Source organism: Acipenser ruthenus, chromosome 16 (genome assembly GCF_902713425.1).
Source record: "Acipenser ruthenus chromosome 16, fAciRut3.2 maternal haplotype, whole genome shotgun sequence".
Classification (NCBI taxonomy): Eukaryota; Metazoa; Chordata; class Actinopteri; order Acipenseriformes; family Acipenseridae; genus Acipenser; species Acipenser ruthenus.
The window spans coordinates 27,872,032-27,896,448 of record NC_081204.1 but is presented as its reverse complement, the minus strand read 5'-3'; the positions used below and the strand labels follow the sequence as shown (position 1 = coordinate 27,896,448).

Below are 24,417 nucleotides of genomic sequence, written 5' to 3'. Positions count from 1 at the left end.
ACAAATGTAATAAATGCATAGACTAAAAGCAACACTTCTTTAAGTTGGCGCCAGGTTTAGCAATTGGTTTCAGCTCAGCAGTAAAACCGTAGCTCACCTGCAAGTACAGTACAATGAAAGAAGTGGTACAAACTCTACACTGTGACTTGTGTAAACCACGTTGAACTCTTGAAGGAGTTTCCTGCGGTTTTGTCAGGCTGCCGTTGCAAAGACAGTTGGTGTGTCAACATCGCAGGTGCCTCGCCTTGTGATAAGATGTGATTTCATTCTTTTTCAATTCATGTAGAAAAAAAAACAGCAATTAATTTATATGCATTTAACATTTAATTGTAATGTGATGTGAGGTCGTCTCACCTGCCTCTCGTTTAATTGGGACAGCCGCTTATTCGGGATATTTCTCCTTCTTTCGAGTCGTCCCGATTTTAAAGCGGCACCGACTGTATTAAGCACATGTTAAATATTCAATACATACTGCAGTGGCATGACCACAGTTGTCCCCCCGAGTACAGTTTATCCTCAGTTGTTAAATAAATCCAGATTCCCATGGGAAATTTAAAAACAATATCACTACATAGTGTGTAGTCCTGTACCCTTCTAATAGTTTACTACAACACATCATGGTAAAACGAGTAGTAAAGCATGGTTAAAACATGGTAAATAAGGGGAGTAGCACATGTACATATTTGTATTTGTTTATTTTGGACTATTTGGTAAGCCCACTAGAGTGCGTCAGCATATGTGGTTTTTAAACCTGCGTTGTTTTGTTTCTCTACAGTTCTACCGCGATGTGAAGGACTGGTGGCTCTTTGGGTTTTATTTTTGCCTCCCGCTGGCCTGTACAGGAGTTTTTTACACACTCATGTCCTGTGAGATGCTGAGCCGCAGAATGGAGATGCGTATAGCACTCAATGACCACATGAAACAGGTGAGACCTGGGAGGAGGGAGAAAGCAGCGCCCAGAAGTGTTTATGCAGTACAATCACTTCTTATATAATTGGCTTATGACATTAGATGGATGGACAGTATATCACCAAAACAGGGTCTGTTTTAATAATTTAAACTTGACTGGTTTTACAAACCCTGATTGGCACTCGTCTTGGACTACCTTACATAAGGTAACAAGGTAGTCCCAGAATGCTCTGCATGCTGTTTGTGAGAGATACTGTAAGTGTGTGTTCTTGCTGTGAGCTGAGGTAATTTAGCCATGTCTTCAAACTCTTCAGTTCTTGGGTGTATGATCATCCATGAGTGTATGATCTAAATAGTGATAGATATGAATTGACCGCCTAGAATACAATTGAAAGGGGTTGTATTAAGATGGGCAGCTGTTTTAGATCATTAAAATTACATATGCAAGGTAAGTAATGACTTACAACTGTTCCTCCTGATTTTGTTGTTTGTCATTTAGATTGAGAAACACAAAAGCTTACTGTCTAAAGACAAAAGAAAATAGAGTGCAGATGGCTGTGCAGTGTCTGTTTTCTCCCTACATTTATACCGAGTCTGGTTCCCTGCAGCGTCGTGAGGTGGCTAAGACAGTGTTCTGCCTGGTGGTGATCTTTGCCCTGTGCTGGCTGCCTCTCCACCTCAGCCGGATCCTGAAGAAAACCATCTACGATGAGAAAGACCCCAACCGCTGTGAGCTGCTAAGGTAGGCAGGCAAGAGCAGGCGAAAGCAGAATCTTATTAGTTTGTAGTTCTATTGGGATTGCCTGTTTTGGGGTAAGTGCATTAACAATATGCTGTGACCTGTTCACCTTCTGTTAGCTTCCTGCTGGTAATGGACTATATTGGAATCAACATGGCTTCACTAAACTCCTGCATCAATCCTGTGGCGCTCTATTTCGTGAGTCAGAAATTCAAGAACTGTTTCCAGGTGGGTAAAAGCAAATTGCGATTATTTATTTATTTAAATTTTTTTATAATTAATGACTGACCTTTTACTTTTTTAAACTTCAGCACAGGTCAACTTTCAGCCACTTGATGAAAGTTTGAAACTGTTACCAACCTGCACATTCAAAGGGCCTATTTAACACTCTGATGAAAGGACACAGACCTTCATTTTCAAACTTGCTGTCTATATATTACTACTACTACTACTACTACTACTACTTTTCTGGTGTGCTTGTTTTGGGGGGAAAAAAGCAGCCAATCTTGCAACAAGATCTCAGGCGTTTATCCACTCGGGAGTTCGTTTATTACCACCTACACTTAACCCTGAAGTTATCAAGAGCACCTCTGCTCTATTTCTGGAATAAGAAGTGAGTTGCGCAGAAATATAATTATTTCTCCTGTGTTTTAATAGTTTGGTAATAGTGCAGAGATTTAACTTTCTGGATAAGTTCAACTTGACAGTCTTCCCTTGTGGATTGCAACTAGGTATATGCTTTCATATACACGTGTGTGCAACTCATTGGTTACACATTGGAACAACGTATATAATTGAAGCCATCAGTGCAAATCCTTGAGTGATCAAAGTCTTTCAAGTAAGTCCCTTAAACGGTAAGTATAGAACTGAAGTTTCACATGTCAAGGTGTGTGACCTCTCTCAGCTATAATGTAATTTATGAGACCTAGTAAAGCCAAGAACCCGGTAATTGCCATTGCTATCACAATCCATTAAACACTTCAAAAGCATTTTCCTTGGTTTCAGAACAGTGGGCCTTATCGTTACTTACATCAATGGCTTCAATGTGTACTTGATTCTAGTTGTTTAACATCATGAACTGGCAGTAGCTATCAATAGAAAATCTTGGAAAAGTCATAAAAGCAAAATAGGTTTAAGTAAAACCCTATGCACAAACCACGTTGCTTAGATAAAAACATTTTCTGAAACAAAATATTTAAACATCCCTGTTAGGGGAGCTTACTGTACTTGTCAATACGCCACCACTAGTTCAATGGCAAATGTCATAAACCATTTGAGATACCGACTTCATATTTTGGTGACCATAACCTTTTCCTCTGACCTAATAGGTCTGCCATAGGTCATGTGACTCATGTTTTAAGGTATACTGTATAACACTGAGTAATTGTATTTATATGTGGTACACAGCTGTATTCTATGATTCTCAATTAAGTTCCATTGCTGGTGTTAAATGAAAATTGACCTGTGTCACTGCCAGTTTTAAACACGGCCGTAATGAGCAAATCCATTTTACTCCAAGTTCACAAACTGTTTCATCAGACAGGCCAGTTCCCCTACATGTACCCCCAGGGATGCTTTGATCTGGTTCAACCGCTGAATCCTGTCTGCCACAATGTTTACAGCAAGCCTGCTTATTTATGATGCAGGAAAGCTAGTAAAGAGATTGACAGAGGAAGAAATTGGTAGGACATTCTTCTGCTGTTGACTTCAAAGGGGCTGCCAGTAATCAGTTGTGCATGAAGTTCTCTCACTAATAGATTTTGTGGGACAGAGAACATTGATCTTGGCATGTTTTGATTGTGTGGTCTGGCTTGGTAATACATGAGGAAATTGGGGTTATTCCGGTTGATGTTGGAATCTTGTGTTTATCCCACTGTATAGTGAAACAGATTTGTATAGTATGTTTGTGGTTTGGCACTCAGACATTTTTGTTAAGTCTACTGGACTAGGTTTCTTGAGTTTCATTTAAACACCTGATCTGTTCAACTGTTTTGAAAGCCATATGGGTAAAGTACCACCTTTTTATTTTAATATGATTTATATTTCTATACATTGTAAAACAGGAGTTCTATTTTTCTGTATCATTTAAGTCTAAGTTACTAAAATTAAGGTCTGACATATTAAGTCTGATTCACAAATCAAATGTGTTCGGTTTTTTTTTAGTTTTTTTTTTTTTTAGGAATGCTTAACCAACCAACATGGGCTTTAAACGTTTTTTTCCTTTTTCAATGGGACGTTCCAGATACTGTAGTAAATAATTAACTAATACTATTGTACAGTAAGCATATTCTTCACAATAGGTGTACTTTTATGTGCTGAATCTCAAAAAACAAACAAAAAAATTTTAAAAAAGCAGTGACGAAATGCTGATGTTGACATTCTGTGAATATTTGACCATTTAGATATTAAAATTCATAAAGCAGGTTCATTTTCTTAACCATCCAAGACCCCACTATTATTGCCAGCCCTTTTGGAGCAGTACAAACTGTAAAGCAGCATCTGTTCTATTTTGCAGTCCTGCCTGTGCTGCTGGTGCAAGAGGCCTACCCGAAACATAACCCCCACCGATGAGAAGGGATCAGGGGGCCGTTGGAAAGGCCACTGCCATGAAAACGGCCTGGACAGGAGCAGCTCCCGCTCCAGCCACAAGTACACCACATCATAATCGAGAGGGGCAGTTTGGAGCCTGGCAGCCACAGCACAGCTCCTCCAACAGATAGACTTCACTGGGGAGGGAAACCTGTGGCACATGTTGCAGTGAAGCTCATCTTGGGAAGCCTGAAATCCCATTCTTTTTCTCAGATAGGCTCCACCATGGCACCTGACGGAAGCAAAAATCTACAAAAAACGGCCAACACATTTCATACTGGAAATCCAGTCAGGGGCAGCTCCTTCGAACAAGAACACAAACACACCACGTCAGACTGACACTACAGCTCCGGGTGAAGCAAACCCATTGCGGGAATGAGAATGGACAAAGGGAGGTAGATACTGGGGTTTGACCAAAAATTAGGAACACCTGTATTCTCTGTAAGGTGTAGGGCCACCATGCAAGGTGTTAAAATTGTAGAGGATGTGACACTTCCTCCATGCTTGTGTCGGAGGAAATCTGCAGTCAGCAATCATTTATGCAGTCTTGCATGCAGAATCTCCTGCTATATATCCTGTCCTATCCAGCATTCGACAAGAAGATGAATATTGTATATCCGACAGACTACATGTTAGGGATTCCATTTGAATAACAAATTAGTCAGTCAAGTAACTGTTGCTACATATTGCAGATATTCCTAATTTTCTGCTCCAACCACCAAATGGTTTGTATATAGTGTGGGAGGGGTTACACCCAACATATTTTTTGTCAGTTCATATCAGTAATACTGACAAATTAATTAATTCCTTGTTGTGTTTGCCTCTCGTCTGTCACCCATTTACAGATGAGTTACTTCTGAGACCTCAAACAGAGGGGTTAGTATTCTAAAAAAACAGTGTTAAAATTTTAGGAAAAAAGCCTTCTCTGACAGGGAAGGGGTGTGTGATGGGTTAAGTAAATGGGCTAGTCTTAAATTAATCAGCTATGTTTGAATCTGGGCCAGGATGACATCTTGGTTTGTGTAGCTGTCCTTCGTCGTGTTGCCATGCAAGAGGAAACAGAAGCACATCAACGTGCTTGAAGAATATATCAAAGACTATTTAAAACAAATTATATATATATATATATATATATATATAATATTTGTAAATGTTAATTAAGATCCATTTTAAAAAGCACATTTATATAATGCGTGCAAGTATACATTTTACTAGATCAACCATGTTATTTTTTATAGTGACATACTTATTATGTAATAGTTTGAGGAAAGTCATAATGGATCAAGCCTTGACAGGAGGAATTTCGTTTTTCAATCCAAACTCTACCCAATCTGATGAGTTACCAAATTCCTGCTGCTTCTTTCTTACCTGAGGGATTGTGGGTGATGAAGCCCAACTCTCTTCTCTCTTCTTAACTGTAACACAAATCTAACATGCAACTTTGAAAGCATGCAGTAAGACACCCTCTGTTAACCATATGATGCCTCCAAGTTTCATTGCTCTACGGTGAACTAAACTTCCTATCCTCGACTGCCGCAAGCTTATTTGATTAAAAATAACTAAAAGCCTACAGTGAATCTGGTCCTGATTTTGAGTGTGCGACCGATTTGGTCTTTTGGACTTCAATCTATAAATCAAGGTTGGTGGATTGATTTGAGAAGCGAGCGTAAGCCCAAACAGACTCTCTTGTTTGTTTTTATATATATATATATATCTATATATATATATATATATATATATATATATATATATATATATATATATATATCTATATCTATATATATATATCTATATATATATATATATATATATATATATATATATCCTAAGGATTTTGTATGTATATCTGAGATTAGTCAGAATTCTGGTGTTAAATGCTGAGAATACATTCCACTAACTAATCCACGCTGGAATAATGAAATACCAGAATAATAACGCTGTATATTCAAACACAAAATACCACTTGTGTTCTGTACTTATCTAAATTACTGTGAAGAAAAAACACTGCCAATGTGTGTTGTTTCTGCTCTTTATGCCATGTCTTGAGAGGGATACTGTTTTTTTTCGTATTAAAGCTTAAGATATTTTATATATATATAAATATATATATCTATATATCTATATATATATATATATATATATATATATATACATATACATATACACTCTATGTGGATCCAAGCTATGCAACAACATCTGCATTGAGAGTGTAAGAGTTCTGTTAAGCTCTTTGGAAATCATGATGCAAGAGTAACCCACACAAGCAGCACGGATACAAAGATGGTAATCACCTTGCTGTTAAACTCAACAAAAACCATTTCAACTTGAATTACTGGAAAGTTTCCGAGAAGCAAAACATTATGGCATTCCTGATGACAGATGCTGTACTGTGATTCTACCAATCCAATAAGCTAGTATGCTCACCAACACTGCTTGTAAACAATATATGGCCAATAAAAACTATTTTATCATGTTTCTAGTTTTAGCTTTTCTGTAATCCACAGATTGCACTTTTATTGTTAAATTCAATTTAGTTCAATCTCAAAAGGCATGCATTTTATTTTTCTTGGAAGACAAATTCGAAAGGGTGGATGTTTAACTGTTTTTCCAAAGCACTGTGTCCTTGCTGAAAGGATCTCTGTGTAAAGCATAGCACTCACACACTTGTTGAGATACAAGCAGATAAAATGTGTTATGATGGGTGTGTTAAGGTGATTCTAACCTGTTTATGGAGGTTAATCTATGCTTTGTGTGAAGACAACAATGTAGTAAAGAAAATGTTCTAATTTAAAAAAAGAAAGTTACAGACGTGCTCAAATTTGTTGGTACCCTTACAGCTCATTGAAATAATGCTTCATTCCTCCTGAAAAGTGATGAAATTAAAAGCTATTTTATCATGTATACTTGCATGCCTTTGGTATGTCATAGAATAAAGCAAAGAAGCTGTGAAAAGAGATGAATTATTGCTTATTCTACAAAGATATTCTAAAATGGCCTGGACACATTTGTTGGTACCCCTTAGAAAAGATAATAAATAATTGGATTATAGTGATATTTCAAACTAATTAGTTTCTTTAATTAGTATCACACATGTCTCCAATCTTGTAATCAGTCATGTAGCCTATTTAAATGGAGAAAAGTAGTCACTGTGCTGTTTGGTATCATTGTGTGCACCACATTGAACATGGACCAGAGAAAGCAAAGGAGAGAGTTGTCTGAGGAGATCAGAAAGAAAATAATAGACAAGCATGGTAAAGGTAAAGGCTACAAGACCATCTCCAAGCAGCTTGATGTTCCTGTGACAACAGTTGCAAATATTAAGAAGTTTAAGGTCCATGGAACTGTAGCCAACCTCCCTGGGCGTGGCCGCAAGAGGAAAATCGACCCCAGATTGAACAGAAGGATAGTGCGAATGGTAGAAAAAGAACCAAGGATAACTGCCAAAGAGATACAAGCTGAACTCCAAGGTGAAGGTACGTCAGTTTCTGATCGCACCATCCGTCGCTTTTTGAGTGAAAGTGGGCTCCATGGAAGAAGATCCAGGAGGACTCCACTTTTGACAGAAAAACATAAAAAAGCCAGACTGGAATTTGTTAAAATGTATACTGCCACAATCCTTCTGGGAGAATGTCCTTTGGACAGATGAGTCAAAACTGGAGCTTTTTGGCAAGTCACATCAGCTCTATGTTCACAGACGAAAAAATGAAGCTTTCAAAGAAAAGAACACCATACCTACAGTGAAACATGGAGGAGGCTCGGTTATGTTTTGGGGCTGCTTTGCTGCGCCTGGCACAGGGTGCCTTGAATCTGTGCAGGGCACAATGAAATCTCAAGACTATCAAGGCATTCTGGAGCCAAACGTACTGCCCAGAGTCAGAAAGCTCTGTCTCAGTCGCAGGTCATGGGTCCTCCAACAGGATAATGACCCAAAACACACAGCTAAAAGCACCCAAGAATGGATAAGAACAAAACATTGGACTATTCTGAAGTGGCCTTCTATGAGTCCTGATCTGAATCCTATCGAACATCTATGGAAAGAGCTGAAACTTGCAGTCTGGAGAAGGCACCCATCAAACCTGAGACAGCTGGAGCAGTTTGCTCAGGAAGAGTGGACCAAACTACCTGTTAACAGGTGCAGAAGTCTCAGTGAGAGCTACAGAAAATGTCTGATTGCAGTGATTGGCTGTAAAGGTTGTGCAACAAAATATTAGGTTAGCGGTCCCATCATTTTTGTCCATGCCATTTTCATTTGTTTTATTATTTACAATATTATGTTGAATAAAAAAGCAAAGTCTGATTTCTATTAAATATGGAATAAACAATGGTGGATGCCAATTACTTTTGTCAGTTTCAAGTTATTTCAGAGAAAATTGTGCATTCTTCATTTTTTGTGGAGGGGTACCAACAAATTTGAGCACGTCTGTAACTGTAAAATTTGTACCTGTCATTATAATAAGAGCATGCAGGTAGAGCGTTTGAATATATGAAAAATGTATTGTCTGGCCTACAGTCCTAGCCTGTAGCTGTAATTCAAATTCCAGGATGATAATACCGAGTACATGCTTGTTTACTTTTACCCTTACATTTTGTTTGCAATTATTCAGATTGCTGCAGCTCTTTGAACTTAAATCCAAGGGTATTGTATACATTACATTCTCCACATTCAACTTCCATCTCTTGGCAGGTTCAGGGCCTTGTGGAATTCTCGATTCCTGTTGAGAAGTTCTTAAAGCTGCAGCAGAATTGGTCTATTTGGCAACTTGGCATACAGGGTTTATTTGCCTTTTATACAGAGCAGATGTTAGTTAATGAAACTATGTAAATTAGGGACTTGTCCATTGCTGTTCTGTCCCTCAGTGACGACTTAACCCAATCATGCACCATGATGTCAACTAGGATGGGCATGTCAGCCAAAATATTATTCCTTAAACATCTAATGGCTCCAGCAGTTTATATTTATAAAGCACATTTTAACAGACACAGCCATTGTTGGTGATGAAAAATGGAAATAAATAAATTCAAGCTCATCCTTTTAAAAAAAATATAAATAAAAAAAATAATAATTTGGGTGGACAGGCTCAGTTTGTTTTCTTTTTCTGTTACCCCCTCAGTTGCTTTACTCATAATAGTATATGGTTTTCATCTTTGATGTTAACTGTCAGTTTATTCCTGAAACTAAATTTCCTTCTTTTCCACTGGCTCGTGTTCCCTCCCTGTATTCTATTGGTTCATTCTTAATTTGTTCCATCTGTCTTTACCCGTTCATTCTAACTTTGTTCTCCAATGGTTTCATTCTAACTTACTTAATTTAGTCTCCAATTGTTTATTTTTAACTTACTGTCTCAAACAGTTTTACTACCCGTCTTCATTTGTTCTCCAAGGGCTTCATTCCTACTGTCAGTGTGTGTCTTGCTAACTTGATCTCTTAATCTCTTCTTAATGTCTAACTTAAAGTTATTTTAACTTACTGTCCAAGTTACTTTAGTTGTTTCTTTCTAACCAACTATCAAAAAGTGGCTTTTTTTCTTTAAGTGTCTCGCTTACTAAATTCTAACTAACTTTACTGTAATTTGTTGTCTTGATTTTCTTCCTCACTTGTAGGTCTGCATTTGAGTAAAAACAAAATTGCAAGGTTGGCACCCTGCTAGGAGCTCTGTTGCTATAGAAACCTCAATATTTGGTCAGCTCCAGAATTAGTCCATGGCTTCCTCTTTCTGCTCTTTGTATGTCTTCATACTTGTCTGCAACATATTAAACACATACAGTTCTTCAGTTAATACATTACAGCTGCCTGCGGAAAAAAAGATTCCTTACTCGGCTCAATTGTATGTGAATCCTGACCTTTTACTGTTTGTCAGTTTGCTATAAATGGGTTAATGTTACAGTAATCCAGTAAATTCTGATGATGTGCCCTCATCATGTCTCAGTCAGTCAAACACAACCACATTATTATCTTGTGTGGAGATCAAGGAAGCGGTAAACAGAAATCAAATCCTAATCCTTATAGTATTAAGTAGAGATATGCACTCACTGTCCACGTGGCAGTGTTTCCTGTCTGGTTATCTAGTAAAATCCAGTTATCCTAGAATGAATTCTCTTTTTTTTTTTGCATTATTCTCAGGTTGCACAGCCACACTTTTTAAACAAGAAATACATTCCATCACATATGAAATACTACATTCTCATATGTTCACATTAACGTACAAAAATATTATAAATTACACACACACATAGACCAAACCACAGGGACGAACCGATTACAGAGTGTGATGCCCTGTCAAGTGGCCTAAATTACGTATGTGGTTTTTCTACTTGGTTTAATCAAAAGCTGGAATCAAGACCACAGGCAAATAGTTTGAGAAATTACATAAATAATGAAAATGTAAAATTTGACATGCCTTCAGGGAAAAAAAAACAAACACCACCACACTAATCTCCTGAACTGTACTGACAAGACATAAAGGAAATTACACACAGGAATTATCAGTGTATTGTTGTTCAACCATTTTATGCACACTCAGGGTTGGTCTAGTAGTAAGTAATAGAAACATACATAGAATGCAGAAAAGGGTTAATGCACTGCCCAAAGATGGTGACTGATCTGCTCTGGAGTTCGTACGTCATCTTACCTCAAAAGGTGTTGAGAACATGCTGGCAGACTCCTGATAAATCATTCAGCCCTTTACGAAAGGGCTCCACAGCTGGGAGCTTGCCTGCAGAACAGAGAAACCAATTTAAAATGTTTCCTTTCTGCAGAATGCATGGAGATAGCAATGAACTGCACACATCTGTACATAACAGAAACACAGCTCCCTTTCCATTAGATACAAAAACAGGACATAATGAACCTCAGTTCAAAGCCATCAATCCAAGAATGGAAGAGAAAGCATAGGTACTGAAAGCCCTGCCGATAGCAAACAGCCCATTAGAAAGTCTGAAACCACCCAAGTTCTTTGGCACCACCATAGAAGAAGTCGGTAGGAATTAGCCCAGTATCCACACACCTCTAATCAAAACCTTTACTTTTAGTACTACTGAAGCTCCAAATCCTTGCGTCCAACAGCAATGACATTACAATTTATATTTATATATATATATATATATATATATATATGTATGTAAAATCAATGAGCCGGTAGATGATCCAACCCAGTTAGGCTACTTATCTAAGTTGACTGTTTTCAATTAGTGAGCTAGCAAGGGTGGTGGAGCATGTAAGCAGAGATATCTCCCATCTAGACCAATCTAACCTAAGCGTCCTTGGCAAGGAATCCAGGAGGCCATTTCAAATTGAATTTTACACTGAAAATAAAAAAGCAGCTTCCAAATCCAACATGACCTGAACATTTTCCAGAATAATGTGCAGTATACATGACTCATACCGAGCCCGATGAAACCGGTGCATGCAAAGACAGTCCTCGTAATCACATTCAGGTTAAAAATGTGGATAAAATTAAGATGCAGATTAAAAGCCAAATGCTCCTTGCTAGGTTTGATGAAGATTGGTGCATTCTTTTGATGATGATGACCCTTTAAACTCCACTCACGTCCAAAGCTTGCCTCTAGTCGCAATGCATCATGGGTACATGTGCTCATAAGGTCAATTCCTCTCTCAAAGTGATCTGGAAATCCCAAGACACAAACAAACATTTGAAGCAGTGAAGCATTTTGTTATTTCTAAATCTCCAGTGGTTGGAAACTCATGAAGATATACCAATGGCCCTGGTGTGTTGGAGCAGCCGTACACTACAATTTACGATTGTGTCTCCCCTGGGTGTTTACATGTGTGACCGACAAGGCTTTTGGTGAGCGGTAATGCAGGAAAGCAGCTAGCAGGTCTGCGAGCTTGTCCTGGTGTGACATCATGTATAAATTAGCCACAGCTTCGAGTGAGCTGGAATTTTCATAGAGGTGTCAAATTCAGAGTTTTTTTTTTTTTTCGACAAGCCACCAATAACACCATGTGGGACTATTCCCCCCTACAGTAACAGTGTTTTTAAATGAACCATTAAAGCTCCTGTAAAGCAATAAAAATGGATTTAACAAGTGCACATTAACAAATTGGCTAATCATCTCAATACATGCAAAAAGTTCAGACAAAATTCTTTAGACTCCCAGGGTACTCGCGTAAACATCTGAACCTTATTTTTTATAAACTCTTTCCAACTGCTTATGCTGGCAGGGTACAAGTTGATGAAATCAACCCCTTTGTAAGTTTACAGAGGGGTTGCTATACCATTAAAGTGGCCTGCAGTTTTTAAATAGTTGACCTGTACAGAGGCCTGTAATTTTAAAAAATTGAAGACAAAACAATGTCTTAAATAATGGTTCATACCATTTTCTTTTATGTAAGGGCACGTCAAAAGATGTAGTTTGTCAAACCCTTGTATTTCTGAAGATATTTCAAATGGGTTTGCTTCACAAGCTGTTAATAAATGTTTAATATTCTTGTTTTTGGCATGCAATAGGATCTCTGAGAAGTTTACTTCTAAATTAAGAGCAGGAGGTACAAACTGTGCCATTCCTAGGCTTGTCCCTGTAGAATGGCCTGCTCAGGGGGCTGATAACCTGTACGTAATACGAATAAAATAGTAAGACACAATAATAAACATCATAAGAATACTAAAACTTTCCCCAAGTATTTTAAAGGCTTTATGGCAGTAGCCTTTTGTTTCCAGCAGTATTTTAAAAACATATGTTTTAGAAAGTGAAGTCTCAGTTAGACATTTGTGGTTTTTAAATGTATTACTCTTTTAGTAAACACATGGCTCACTGGATTCAATAAAACCTGTGTTAAATTAGTGATGCAATTATTGCATTTAGTATGTGTAGAAGAATTGTCTCACCAATCCCTATAAACTTGTTGATGTTGTTGTAGAACACAGTGTTCCTTTTTCTGCCCCTGTAATAACTTCAGATTTAAAATGTGCACAGCATCAGAGCTAGAGAGCAGGAAAATGTCTTCCACCATTTCAATTTAGACCACTCTACTGCAAAAAGTACTACCACATGTTTGAGATTCAATGCATTCAGCAAAAGGGAAATACATAAATTGCCTGACACAGAACACACTAGGAATATGAATGCTTTCCTGTTTGCAATTGGAGGCATACCAATTTGGAAAATGTCTTAAAATATAATTTAAAAAAAGTGCTGATTATACCCAAAGGGTTTATTTTTATTTATGTAATTTTTCTTTAATTGTATTTTAGATTGTTTGACAATTTGACTTGATATAAATATATATATTTTTCTTTTTATTTTAGCATTTTCCAGCACTGAGATACACCTCTACCATTAACATAGTTGTGTCTGGTTGATGCAAACCCTGGAGGATTCCAAGGTGCATACATTGTTATTTTCATATTGGTATAAAAAATGGGAAAATATGAAATTCTTGGTCGTGAGAAATTAAGACACGCCTTAAATATAACTGAATCAACTTCAGCAATCCACAAGGAAAAGTTTTGCTTCCCTTTTTGAATTTAATATGGTTTAAACTGCACTCGAGAAACTGGCTGCACACGTTGTTTCTTGAATTATAATAAAGATACGAAAAAAAAGCTATCTATTGATCAACCCCTAAGTAGTAAAAAATAACTATTTTGGCTTTGAGTGTTAATATGAATATGTATGTCCAGAACTCAACTGGAAAAAAACAGACCTGGGACAACACAATAAATCAATCTGTCTGTCTGTTACAGGAAATGTAGAAGACATTGAGGTCACCAAAGCCCAGGCCTCACAATTATCTAGCACGGGGATAGTTGTCAGATTCAACAATATTTACATATTTTTACAAAACTCTGAACTGCAATTTTACTGTATTACAACCTGATCTGACAATACCACTGTACTGTATGTGAAATGTAAACATTTCCACCAAAAATAATAGTAACCAAATAAAAACAGTATACCTTAACTAATTACAGGGCTATTAAGGGTAGGCAGCACCTCGAAATACTGGCAACTCCCAAACTAGTATTGTCTATTTTCCCATGAAGTTCAACAGTTTGGTTTTCAAAGACTGCAAAATAAATACATGTTTAATATATGTGTTTCTTTCAAAACTGCACATGATTCATAATTACTTTGTTGGATATAAAATGTGTGAATAAAAGGAATGAGAGTCTCACCTTTTTCAAATGTTGATTGAGGTGTTGCATTGCTTTTCCAATGTAATTATTTACAAACGGCTGTCTAAACTCACAATGCCTGGTCTCCTTTAAGCAGGCATCCAGAGCTGTCTTTCATTTATTGACCGATTGTTAACAGTAACTGTTTTTGGTGTAAAAAAAATAAAATAATAAAAAAAAATAATAATACAGTAATGCTTGGTATTTAGTCCACCCCTTGAACTTATCCGGTTGTGGCCATTCACAGTCCACATAATACCTTTAGTGGTGTGATTTCAATACATATACCCAAGTGCAAGCTAGCTTTGGTATTTATTCTAAGAGTTCAGTTGTCTTTTTTAAGAAGGGTTCACACAACCTGTGGAACCCTTTTGTAGTGTACCAAAGAGAGATATCACAAGCACATCGCCTTCCTCACACCAGATTTCAGCACGCAGCTGGCCACTGTGAACTTGAGCCCGGAGAGAAAGGGGTGGTAGAGGGGAGGAAGATCACAGGCAGGCAGCTTTCCAGACAGAAAAGCTCCCCTCAGAGACAGGTGGTCAGGCCAGGGACGTGTGAAGGACTACAATCAATACACCAGCAGGAATAAACAAAAAACACTCGCCTCTCGTCTGAATCCTGAAGTTTATTTTGGTCTCTGAAGGATGAGTATTGCTGTAGCCACAAAACTCCACTTCTTTTATCACAGCCCAGTAGTTAGATAAAGTTATTACTGTATATGTCTTTAGACATCAAAACTTGATTTGAAATCAGAAGAATTCTTATTTTTTACAGATATACAAATCACTAAAGAGACATGCATGCTAGTTTGCATTTCATAACCTAGTTGGGATGGGAATTTTAAAAATGTAAAAGTATAAACTCTAAAAGAAATGGTTAAACGTTGAATAATATGCAAGACGTATAACCAGTCACGTGACAAATTTCACCAAACACATATTTTTTAATTTATCATCATATACAGCAGTCCGTCGAGTATCCAACTGCTGTGGTGCCACAGTATGGGCAGATATAATAAAAAAAAAAAGCGCACAGGTTTGACAATTGCCTCCAAGCAGCTTTTCTAAGCAAACATCCATAATAATAAACAGAACGCTCTAGATGGTGACTGGCATTTATTTAGCCCTGACATCCCCGTGAATACGTATAACATGATTTTAAAACAAGGTTTTATTTTCAATATTAATTCAGAGAACGCAGAAGTGTAAATAAATTGTGTATAGGCTTTTCCCTGAACAGTAGAGTTGATATAACAATGTATTATAATCTGTGCATTCTGATTCTGTAACATATGTAAGTTTAGTGCAGTACAAATACATAGAGAGACACAAAATAATACAAATGCTTTTTTAAAAAAACCAAAACATTTTTTTTTTTTTTTTTAGATTCTATGATTTTTTAGTATTACATGCAGGACAGCCGCTATAAGCTCGTTACCTTTATTAAAAATGTGAATCTACCAGTTAAATCAACTAATGCACATAAATTAACCAATCAAAAATTTGAATTGAGTGACAGTCCGAATTTCAATATATACTTTGGTGTGTCCGTGTTTGTTTTTATTTATTTGTAGTTAAGTCGTTGTGTTGTTAAAACGTTAGTTACTTATTTAGGGTCTCTTTGCTTAGAAAATACTAACCAGGGCTGTCAGTATACAGAATGTGTGTGTGTAGATATGGTTTAAACTCTGACACCTGCATAGCATTTAAACATTCATAAAAATGTACAAAAAGCGCATCCCTATAACCTAATAATGGACATTATTAGGTTACTAATGGAAATTATTGTAGGATTATTGGTGTTTTCTGGAGAAATACAGCATGCAGACTCCCTGTTATTTTGGCATGGATTAACCCAACTGTAACTTTTGTATAATTGATTAAACTATCCCCCTTTGGAGTTCAAGGAACATCTTCACAAAGAAAATAAATCCAGTAGACTAGCCTGCAACAGCAGTATCAGTATTCTCTGTAATGGGAACCATACCGTCTTAATAAAGCACATGTCCCAAAAGGCAAGATAATTGAGGTTAAATACTTCCAACTTTAACTGAAACATATATTTGCAATTCAGACAGCAAATAATGTTTCGCAGGTAAAGATTTTTCTAGCTGTTTCTGGCCTATTATCATAACACACAGGTCTAAAAGCATTGAACCTTTTCAGCTGCAGCAACAAAAGGTTATGGCTGTCTGCCATAAACGAAGAATGCCATTTGAGGCTCATTACAGCAACCATATTTACATTGTGCTGGTTAATTATCTGGATGGCAGTTTAACCTATTCAGTCTCAAATGTCATAGAAAAGGACCAGCCTATCAACATGTATGAAGTGTAGGTTGTTAGAGATCAGGGGTTGTGTGTCGAGGGGGGGAGTCAGTGAGCAAACAAGCAAACTTACTTCTTCATGATCACGTAGCGGAGCGAGTTCCCCAACGTGTGTAATCTTCATCGTGCAAAACGAAGGTGACACAGGAGTCATCAGAGCCCTCCGCCTGGACCTAAATTAATATAAATAAATAAAAAGGTAGAAATACCATTACTCACTAGAAAATGCACATCACGGGTCATCAATTAAATGGGGAAATGCATTGTTCATTCAACTTCTACTCGTGAAGGTTCACCAGGAGAAATCACTTCACTTATGAGCAATTATGAGTATTGTGGGAACAGAAAATGAGCTGGAGGTAGCGTGATGTGGATACACTGCAGTGCTTTTAAAAGAGAAATTTGATTTCTCTTGGCAAACACTCCCAGGTACAAGTTGACACATGCATATGATTTATAAAGCGACTATGTTGAGAAATATTGTGCTGCAATATGGACAAGGTTAACTAAAGCGATTATTTTACACACTGCAGGGTGTTCTGCAACGGGTCGACAACCTTTCAAATGTGGTGTGCCAAGATGTCAGTCGTTACACAAAAAAAATCTCTTCAAAATGCTTAACAAAAGTGTCCATAATATCTTCCCCCTTTGTTGTGCCATTCGGCGTCTTTAGGTAACGCAGTTCCTCTCGAATTTCATCCGATGCACAGTATCTTGCAATAATTGCCAAACGTGGAACGTCATTGATAGACGCTTTCATCGATTGCAACACTATCGCAATGTCTTTAATGCCGTTGTCAGCTTATCTTTAAACATGCTCTGCCATTTCACTTACAAGTCGCTCAACTGTTCTTGCAGAGACCGGTATTTCTTTTATTCCAGATTAGTTGAGGTCTTTATTTATCAGATCATGAAACAGAACCTCTGACCTGCGGAGGAAGGCTTCTTTCACGTACTCTCCATCTGTAAACGGTTTACTGTTTTTTGCGATGCACAGCGCAATTTGGAAGCTTCCTTCTGTAGCTTGACTTTTACTTAAGGTTAAAACGCTGAAAAACACGACTTTGCTTTTCATATCCCGCCACAGCTTTTTTGACAGCTTCAGTCTTGTCAGCTTCGTCATGAAATTATTTTTCGTGCTTCGTTTGAAAGTGTCGTTGAACACTTGATGTGCGACATACAACACTCTCACAGCAGAAAGCACAAACTTGCACGATCCTTCTTCTGAACAAATCCAAATTTCTCGGTCCAGCTAGCGTGAAATGAACACACTTTTGCTTTCTTACAGACAGACATTTTGTCAATGTTCTTTTTTTTTCTTTACTTGTCTCACACTCACAGCAAGTACTGCCAACTCGGGCGATATATATTATGCATAGAAGGCGGACCAAGAAATAATTGCACCACTAGATAAGCGAAATTAGATTCAATAAAATACTGTGCTGTCCTTTTAAAAATGAACAAACACGATTGTGGTAAGTAAAGGAAAAATATTTAACTTGAGATCTTTACATGTCCTAAACTTGACTAGCTGTGCGAGTGTCACTCAAAACCTTCTCATGCGTCATAGATTGACGACCCCTGTTCTGTAACACTGATTTCTGGACTTTTTTACAGTTATGTTATTTTCATATTGCCGTCTCAAAAGGGAAAATATAAGATTCTTGTCAGGAGGAATTAATATATGCCTTAAATATAATTGTATCAACTTCAGCACTCCATGAGTAAATGTTTGGCTGTATGAAGAGGTTTTCTGCTTCACTGTTCGGATTTATACGCTGTATTGAAAAATGCACTTGAGAAACTGTCTGCACACATTCTTTCTTGAATTGTAATACAAATTTAAATATTTGGGGCAGGTTAACAAGCAAGGTCACCCTTTTAGGATCAGAATCAGATAAAGAGTCTTCCTAGTACCGATATCCGATGAGTATTTCAAGTTATTATTCACCCATTCTAACATGCAAGTGACCTGCAAATGCCCATAATGGAAACATCAGGGTGCTTCTGTGGGAGGCTGGGTAGCGAATCCTAAATAGAGTTCACATGTCTTTGGATGGGGTCTCAAGCAAGCGCTCTTTCTGGAGTAGGCCCGCCTTCTCTGTTGCACACAAGTCTATGTAGAAGGTAGAAAGATAGAGCTACTAGAAGAGAGCAAAATGAGCTAATGAACCCCGGTATGGCATGCCTGTGGTTTTGGAATTACTAGAGCCAAAAGGATGTGAAAAATAAAATGTAAAGGAAATTATCCGTCCCTTTCAAGCTCGTCCAATACTCAGAATCAGTTTCCAGAGACAACACACACGCAACACTCAGCTCTCTGGGGTTAAGAGCGCTTTACAGGACTGGGTCGAGACGTGGGAGGCTTTCTGGGAAACCCCTTTGAAAAGCTTTATTGCAAAACACTTTGAGTTCTGTGACGCAAGAGAGGAACAGTCACCGACAAGGGCTGTTCCAAGCAGCTGTCATTGTATTTGGGATCCAGGGTGCGAGTGCTAAACAACCCCAGTGCAAGGCAGGTGCTTTGCCTGTGTGTGGGCCACGATGTTTGTTCATGGGATTAGAGTGATCTACTGCACCTACAAACACCCCAGCATGGTTTGTTTATACTGTATGTGTGTATTTTACATGAAGCTGTTTCCCCTCATCAATCATTGTGGCAGTACTGCGCTGTTGGTGTTTTGGGATATGCTAGACATCTAAGGGGGAAATGTGTTGTTTTTGTATGCCTAACAGAATCTCATTATAAAGCTATGAAGTGTTTAGGAATAAGGTAACCTAAAGCTTCTGTTAGGGCCTCATATAGTCTGGTTTATTTCCACCCAAAAACAGTACATGCTTTTTTGTATTACGAGTAAGAGCTTCAAAGAACCTAAAACAAACACTCACAAGTGGTACTGTATGTAAAGACATGTGTGTTCATTTTTAATGCTCAAAAACAATAAACCAGTTTTTTTCAATGTACGGTAATTTTATTTTAATGCTAAACTTTTTTTTTTTTTTTTCTTTTTTAGCATGCATTACTTGAATGTATTCCAGTGATGATCTCACAGACAGTAAACAGGGTTGCCCAGCACATGTAAATGTATATAAACAGGTCCGGGAGATGACATGGTCCCAGACACACCTGGGGTCAATTACAATTGTAATTGTGCATGCAATTTGTAAGTATATGCAATTACAATACAACTGTAGTTGAATCTTGGCACACTATTTCATTGTAATTGCAATTTCAGCTAACAATTCTGCTGTAATTGCAATTAGAATTGACTACATCAGGTCAGTTTCTGGAACGAACAAACAAATGCTCTGCAAAGGATACGACAAAGAATAAGAAGGTCGCCACGGACCCAGATCAGGGGTGTGCGAGACTTTGTTCCAACCAGGTCCTTAGATATTGATTTCAATCAGGGTCAATGTAAAGTCCTGCAACTGAATGCAAGCAAGGTGGTGTAATCCTGACCTAGACTATGATGAGAGGGCTAATGAATGACCGTACCAAGTTTAATCACAGCTGGTTTCTGTAGAAAAGGCAAGCATGATGCATTAAACAGTTTTCAAGCTCCTCCACCCTGTTGTCTGGGATTGAACCCCAGCGACCACGGAGGTCACTGTGACTGAATCCCAGAGCATGAAGGACCCAGTTATTTTGGGAAATAAACCAGGAAGGGAGGGATGGCAGGATATGACAAACATCATTTCATTAAAAAAACATTAGTCACAGCAGAGGAGAAAGGAAGCTGATAAATGATTTACCACGGCAATACTGAGATATTGTGAGAGTTTATTTTTTGGACAAGCAGAGGTGGAAGAGTTCACACACTTGTCAGTTTATATCTTTTTTTTTTTTTTTTAAATCACAATTACTATATTAAATTGCAAGGATTTCATTCCAGCAGTGTTGAAAATAGGATTTTTTTTATTGCTTAAGACACCACAGCAAACAGAGATACATAATAAAAGCACTGGGTTTATTTGCTTGTGTGGTGTGAAGGTAGGAAAAGTCTTTACGCACGACAGTGTCAATACAGTCAGCTCTCGGATATCTGTTACCCAGACACACGTCAGTTGTGTTTTACAAGCCTTGTGTTAAGAATAAAATCAATCCCCATATATGTAACAAGTTAATACACTAACCCGTCACATGCGATTTCCGATACAAAGTGAACAAGACAAGCTAGGGTAATGAAACAGTTAATCATTATACAGTTTGAGATACTGTGATGGATTTTTTAATCTGATCTTTTGTTGCTTTTGTGCATTTTCTTTTGCAAGTGAACTGTGACATTAGGGCCTAATCAAGCATTATATCAGCAATTCTGAATACTGACTTTGGATATACAGTGCCTTGCGAAAGTATTCAGACCCCTGACCAATTCTCTCATATTACTGAATTACAAATGGTACATTAAAATTTCGTTCTGTTTGATATTTTATTTTAAAACACTGAAACTCAAAATCAATTATTGTAAGGTGACATTGGTTTTATGTTGGGAAATATTTTTAAGAAAAATAAAAAACTGAAATATCTTGCTTGCATAAGTATTCAACCCCTGTGCTGTGGAAGCTCCCAGTTTACACCGATGAAAGAAATTGTCCTAACGAGGACACGTTTACCTTACCATTGGCCTCCACCTGTGAACCATTAAAATTGCTGTCACATTTTCTGGATAAAAACCCCACTGTTGAAGGATCATTGGTCAGGCTGTGAATCTGAAGGAAAATGAAGACCAAAGAGCATTCTACAGAAGTTAGAGATAAAGTAATACAAATGCATAGATTAGGGAAAGGGTACAAAATAATATCCAAGTGTTTGGATATCCCAGTGAGCACAGTTGGATCAATAATCAGGAAGTGGAAGCTGCATCACACCACCCAGGCACTGCCAAGAAAAGACCGTCCCTCAAAACTCAGCGCTCAAACAAGAAGGAGACTTGTGAGAGAAGCCACAGAGAGGCCAACAATCACCTTGAAGGAGCTACAGAGTTCAGTGGCTGGGAGTGGAGTAATGGTGCACCAGTCAACCATATCAAGAGCTCTGCATAACACTGGCCTGTATGGGAGGGTGGCAAGAAAGAAGCCATTACTCAAAAAGTACCATCTGAAAGCACGTCTGGAGTTTGCCAGAAAGCATGAGAGTGACCCAGCTGCGATTGTGGGAAAAGGTTTTGTGGTCAGATTAGACCAAGATAGAGCTTTTTGGCCAAAACCCAAAGCGCTATGTGTGGCGCAAACCTAACACTGCCCATGCCTCAAGACACACCATCCCTACAATGAAGTATGGTGGTGGCAGCATCATGCTGTGGGGATGCGTCTCATCAGCAGGGAATGGGCATCTTGTTAAAATTGAAAGAAGAATGGATGAAGCAAAATACAGGGAAATACTGCAAGAGAACCTGCTTCAGTCCACTAAAAAACTGAAGCTTGGGAGGAAATTCACCTTTCAGCAGGACAATGATCCCAAGCACAAGGCCAAAGCAACATTGGAGTGGCTCAAGAACAAAAAGGTGAATGTCCTACAGTGGCCCAGTCAAAGTCCTGATCTCGATCCCATTGAGAATCTGTGGCACCATTTGAAAATTGCGGTCCACAGGCGTCGTCCAACCAACCTGAACAACCTGGAGCAAATCTGCCAAGAAGAATGGGCCAAAATCACTCTTACACCGTGTGCAAAGCTGGTACATACTTACCCCAAAAGACTTAAAGCTATTATTGCAGCGAAAGGTGGCTCTACCAAATATTAATGTGTGGGGGTTGAATACTTATGCAAGCAAGATATTTCAGTTTTTTATTTTTCTTAAAAATATTTCCCAACATAAAACCAATGTCACCTTACAATAATTGATTTTGAGTTTCAGTGTTTTAAAATAAAATATTAAACAGAACAAAATTTCAATGTACCATTTGTAATTCAGTAATATGAGAGAATTGGTCAGGGGTCTGAATACTTTTGCAAGGCACTGTAGTTATAATTCTGGAAACTTGTATTTTTTTATTATTATTTTTTAATCTTTTGTTAAATTGCATTGCCTTTTACGTTTTACACAGTTCTGTGCATGGATAACATTTAGATTTAATTTTGCTGTTGTGTCATTAATGGGAAATTTTACATACTGCTGCAATACGTACCAGATTTAAAAGTATGTACTGTATTGCAGTTAACATGTTGTCTCTTTAGTTTTGGCAAGGGATATTTTCAGGATCATATTGTTCTGAATTAAAATACTTACCCTGTTGAAAATATAGTACTGTACCAACAAAACCAATACAGTACATCTAAATGGAAGCCTACTTATTTTAAAAAACACAGTGCTTTCAGATATGCATTTCTGTATTGTCGGTTTTTCAGGGAACACAAAAAACACACAAGGGTTGGAACAGGCCAAAACTAAATAATCAGATATGCGTCACACACGTTTAACCGTCACTTAAGTCAAAATTTTATAGGGTCGGATATGTGAGTGCTGAATGTAATATAAAAGAACACCAGCATCCAGCTGTTGATCAATTCTGACCCCTAGTGGAGGTCAATGGAAACTTCAATTTGGAGAAAAACATTTAAATTCAACTGGATATGCTATAATGAAACGTCAATCGAGAACCTATTGTCGACCAGTGCCGCATGTAAAGTGTATGGGAAGTGTGGTTTTAATTTTGGTTTTAGCTTTGTAACATGATTTTTTTTTTTTTGATAATGCGAAGTAAGATATTTATTAACTGTGTTACTTCATTCTATTTAAAATTGGTCAAACAATTTGAAACCTAAAACTCTCACATGATGATACATTTTGAAGTCCCTGCATAGTAACTAACTATTACCAAATAACACATTTGAATTTGTAAACTAGTTACTCGCTTTGCCATACAAAAAATGCTTCACAAAATGTGTTCATAAAAAGAATAGACTTTATAATCTATGTCAGTCTGTACAGAAGTCCATTTCTTTAAAGCAAAGAAATGAAAATCTGAATAAAAAAAGGATCTGCCAGTGTGACCAGTCTGTGCTTTCAGCAGTGTCTTGATGAGATGGAAGTGTGACATTTGATAAATTCTTCTATGTGAATTAATCAAAGAACTGCATGCTAGTTTTATAACTAAGAGGGTTTAAAAAAAAATTACCGACAAGGAACCGTTGCAGTCACGCATACCTACTGTACTCTAAATTGAAAGCTTGCTATCGCGTATATTACTATATTTGTTATTGTATCAATACACACATGCATACACATATATATGTATTCCATTGTATTACTTACCACTTCCAGTGCATGTTTTTTCTCTCCCTCTTCTGTCGCCATGCTTTCTGTTTCCTCTCAGTCCAGTGTCGCAGGGACATAACGTACTCGCGGGGCAGTCTGGGCCTTGTAGTCTGATTGGTAAATCATATCTGGTTATTCTGATTTAGCCTTTCACAGTATTTATATTCATAATGATAGTCACACACGTAATTCGTAACTTACTTAATAATTATTTTAGGTGTACGTTGAAATTAGGCTACTGGGTTATGTATCATTAATAAAGGGCCCTCGACACACATAACTACAGTCAACGAGCGCAAGCACCTGATGGGATTTGTAGTACTTATGAGTCGATCAAATTAGTTTATTCTTACCCAAACTAAAGAAAATCAAATACCATCATTAAATTTTTTATAACTGGCAATACATAATGAAATATATGCATGAGCAGACTGAGCTATATACCAGAAATAAAAC

The 24,417-nt window shown here is 37.6% G+C and overlaps 1 protein-coding gene and 1 pseudogene across 6 annotated transcripts in view; one reads left to right on the top strand and one right to left on the bottom strand.

Moving 5' to 3' along the window:
- LOC117412414 (endothelin receptor type B-like) overlaps nt 1-5,923 on the top strand; it is a 42,191-nt gene extending 36,268 nt beyond the window's left edge. For all 6 annotated transcript variants that reach the window (XM_058989270.1, XM_058989264.1, XM_058989267.1 and 3 more), the window contains 4 exons: nt 776-925; nt 1,518-1,651; nt 1,768-1,876; nt 4,164-5,923. In XM_058989270.1, coding sequence (XP_058845253.1) covers nt 776-925; nt 1,518-1,651; nt 1,768-1,876; nt 4,164-4,313 — 543 coding nt within the window. In that variant the 3' untranslated portion in view covers nt 4,314-5,923. The remainder of the gene's footprint in view (nt 1-775; nt 926-1,517; nt 1,652-1,767; nt 1,877-4,163) is intronic.
- Nucleotides 5,924-10,329: 4,406 nt separating this feature from the next.
- LOC131697823 (DNA-directed RNA polymerases I and III subunit RPAC2-like) lies at nt 10,330-24,377 on the bottom strand (annotated as a pseudogene).
- Between the last annotated feature and the right edge of the window lie 40 nt (nt 24,378-24,417).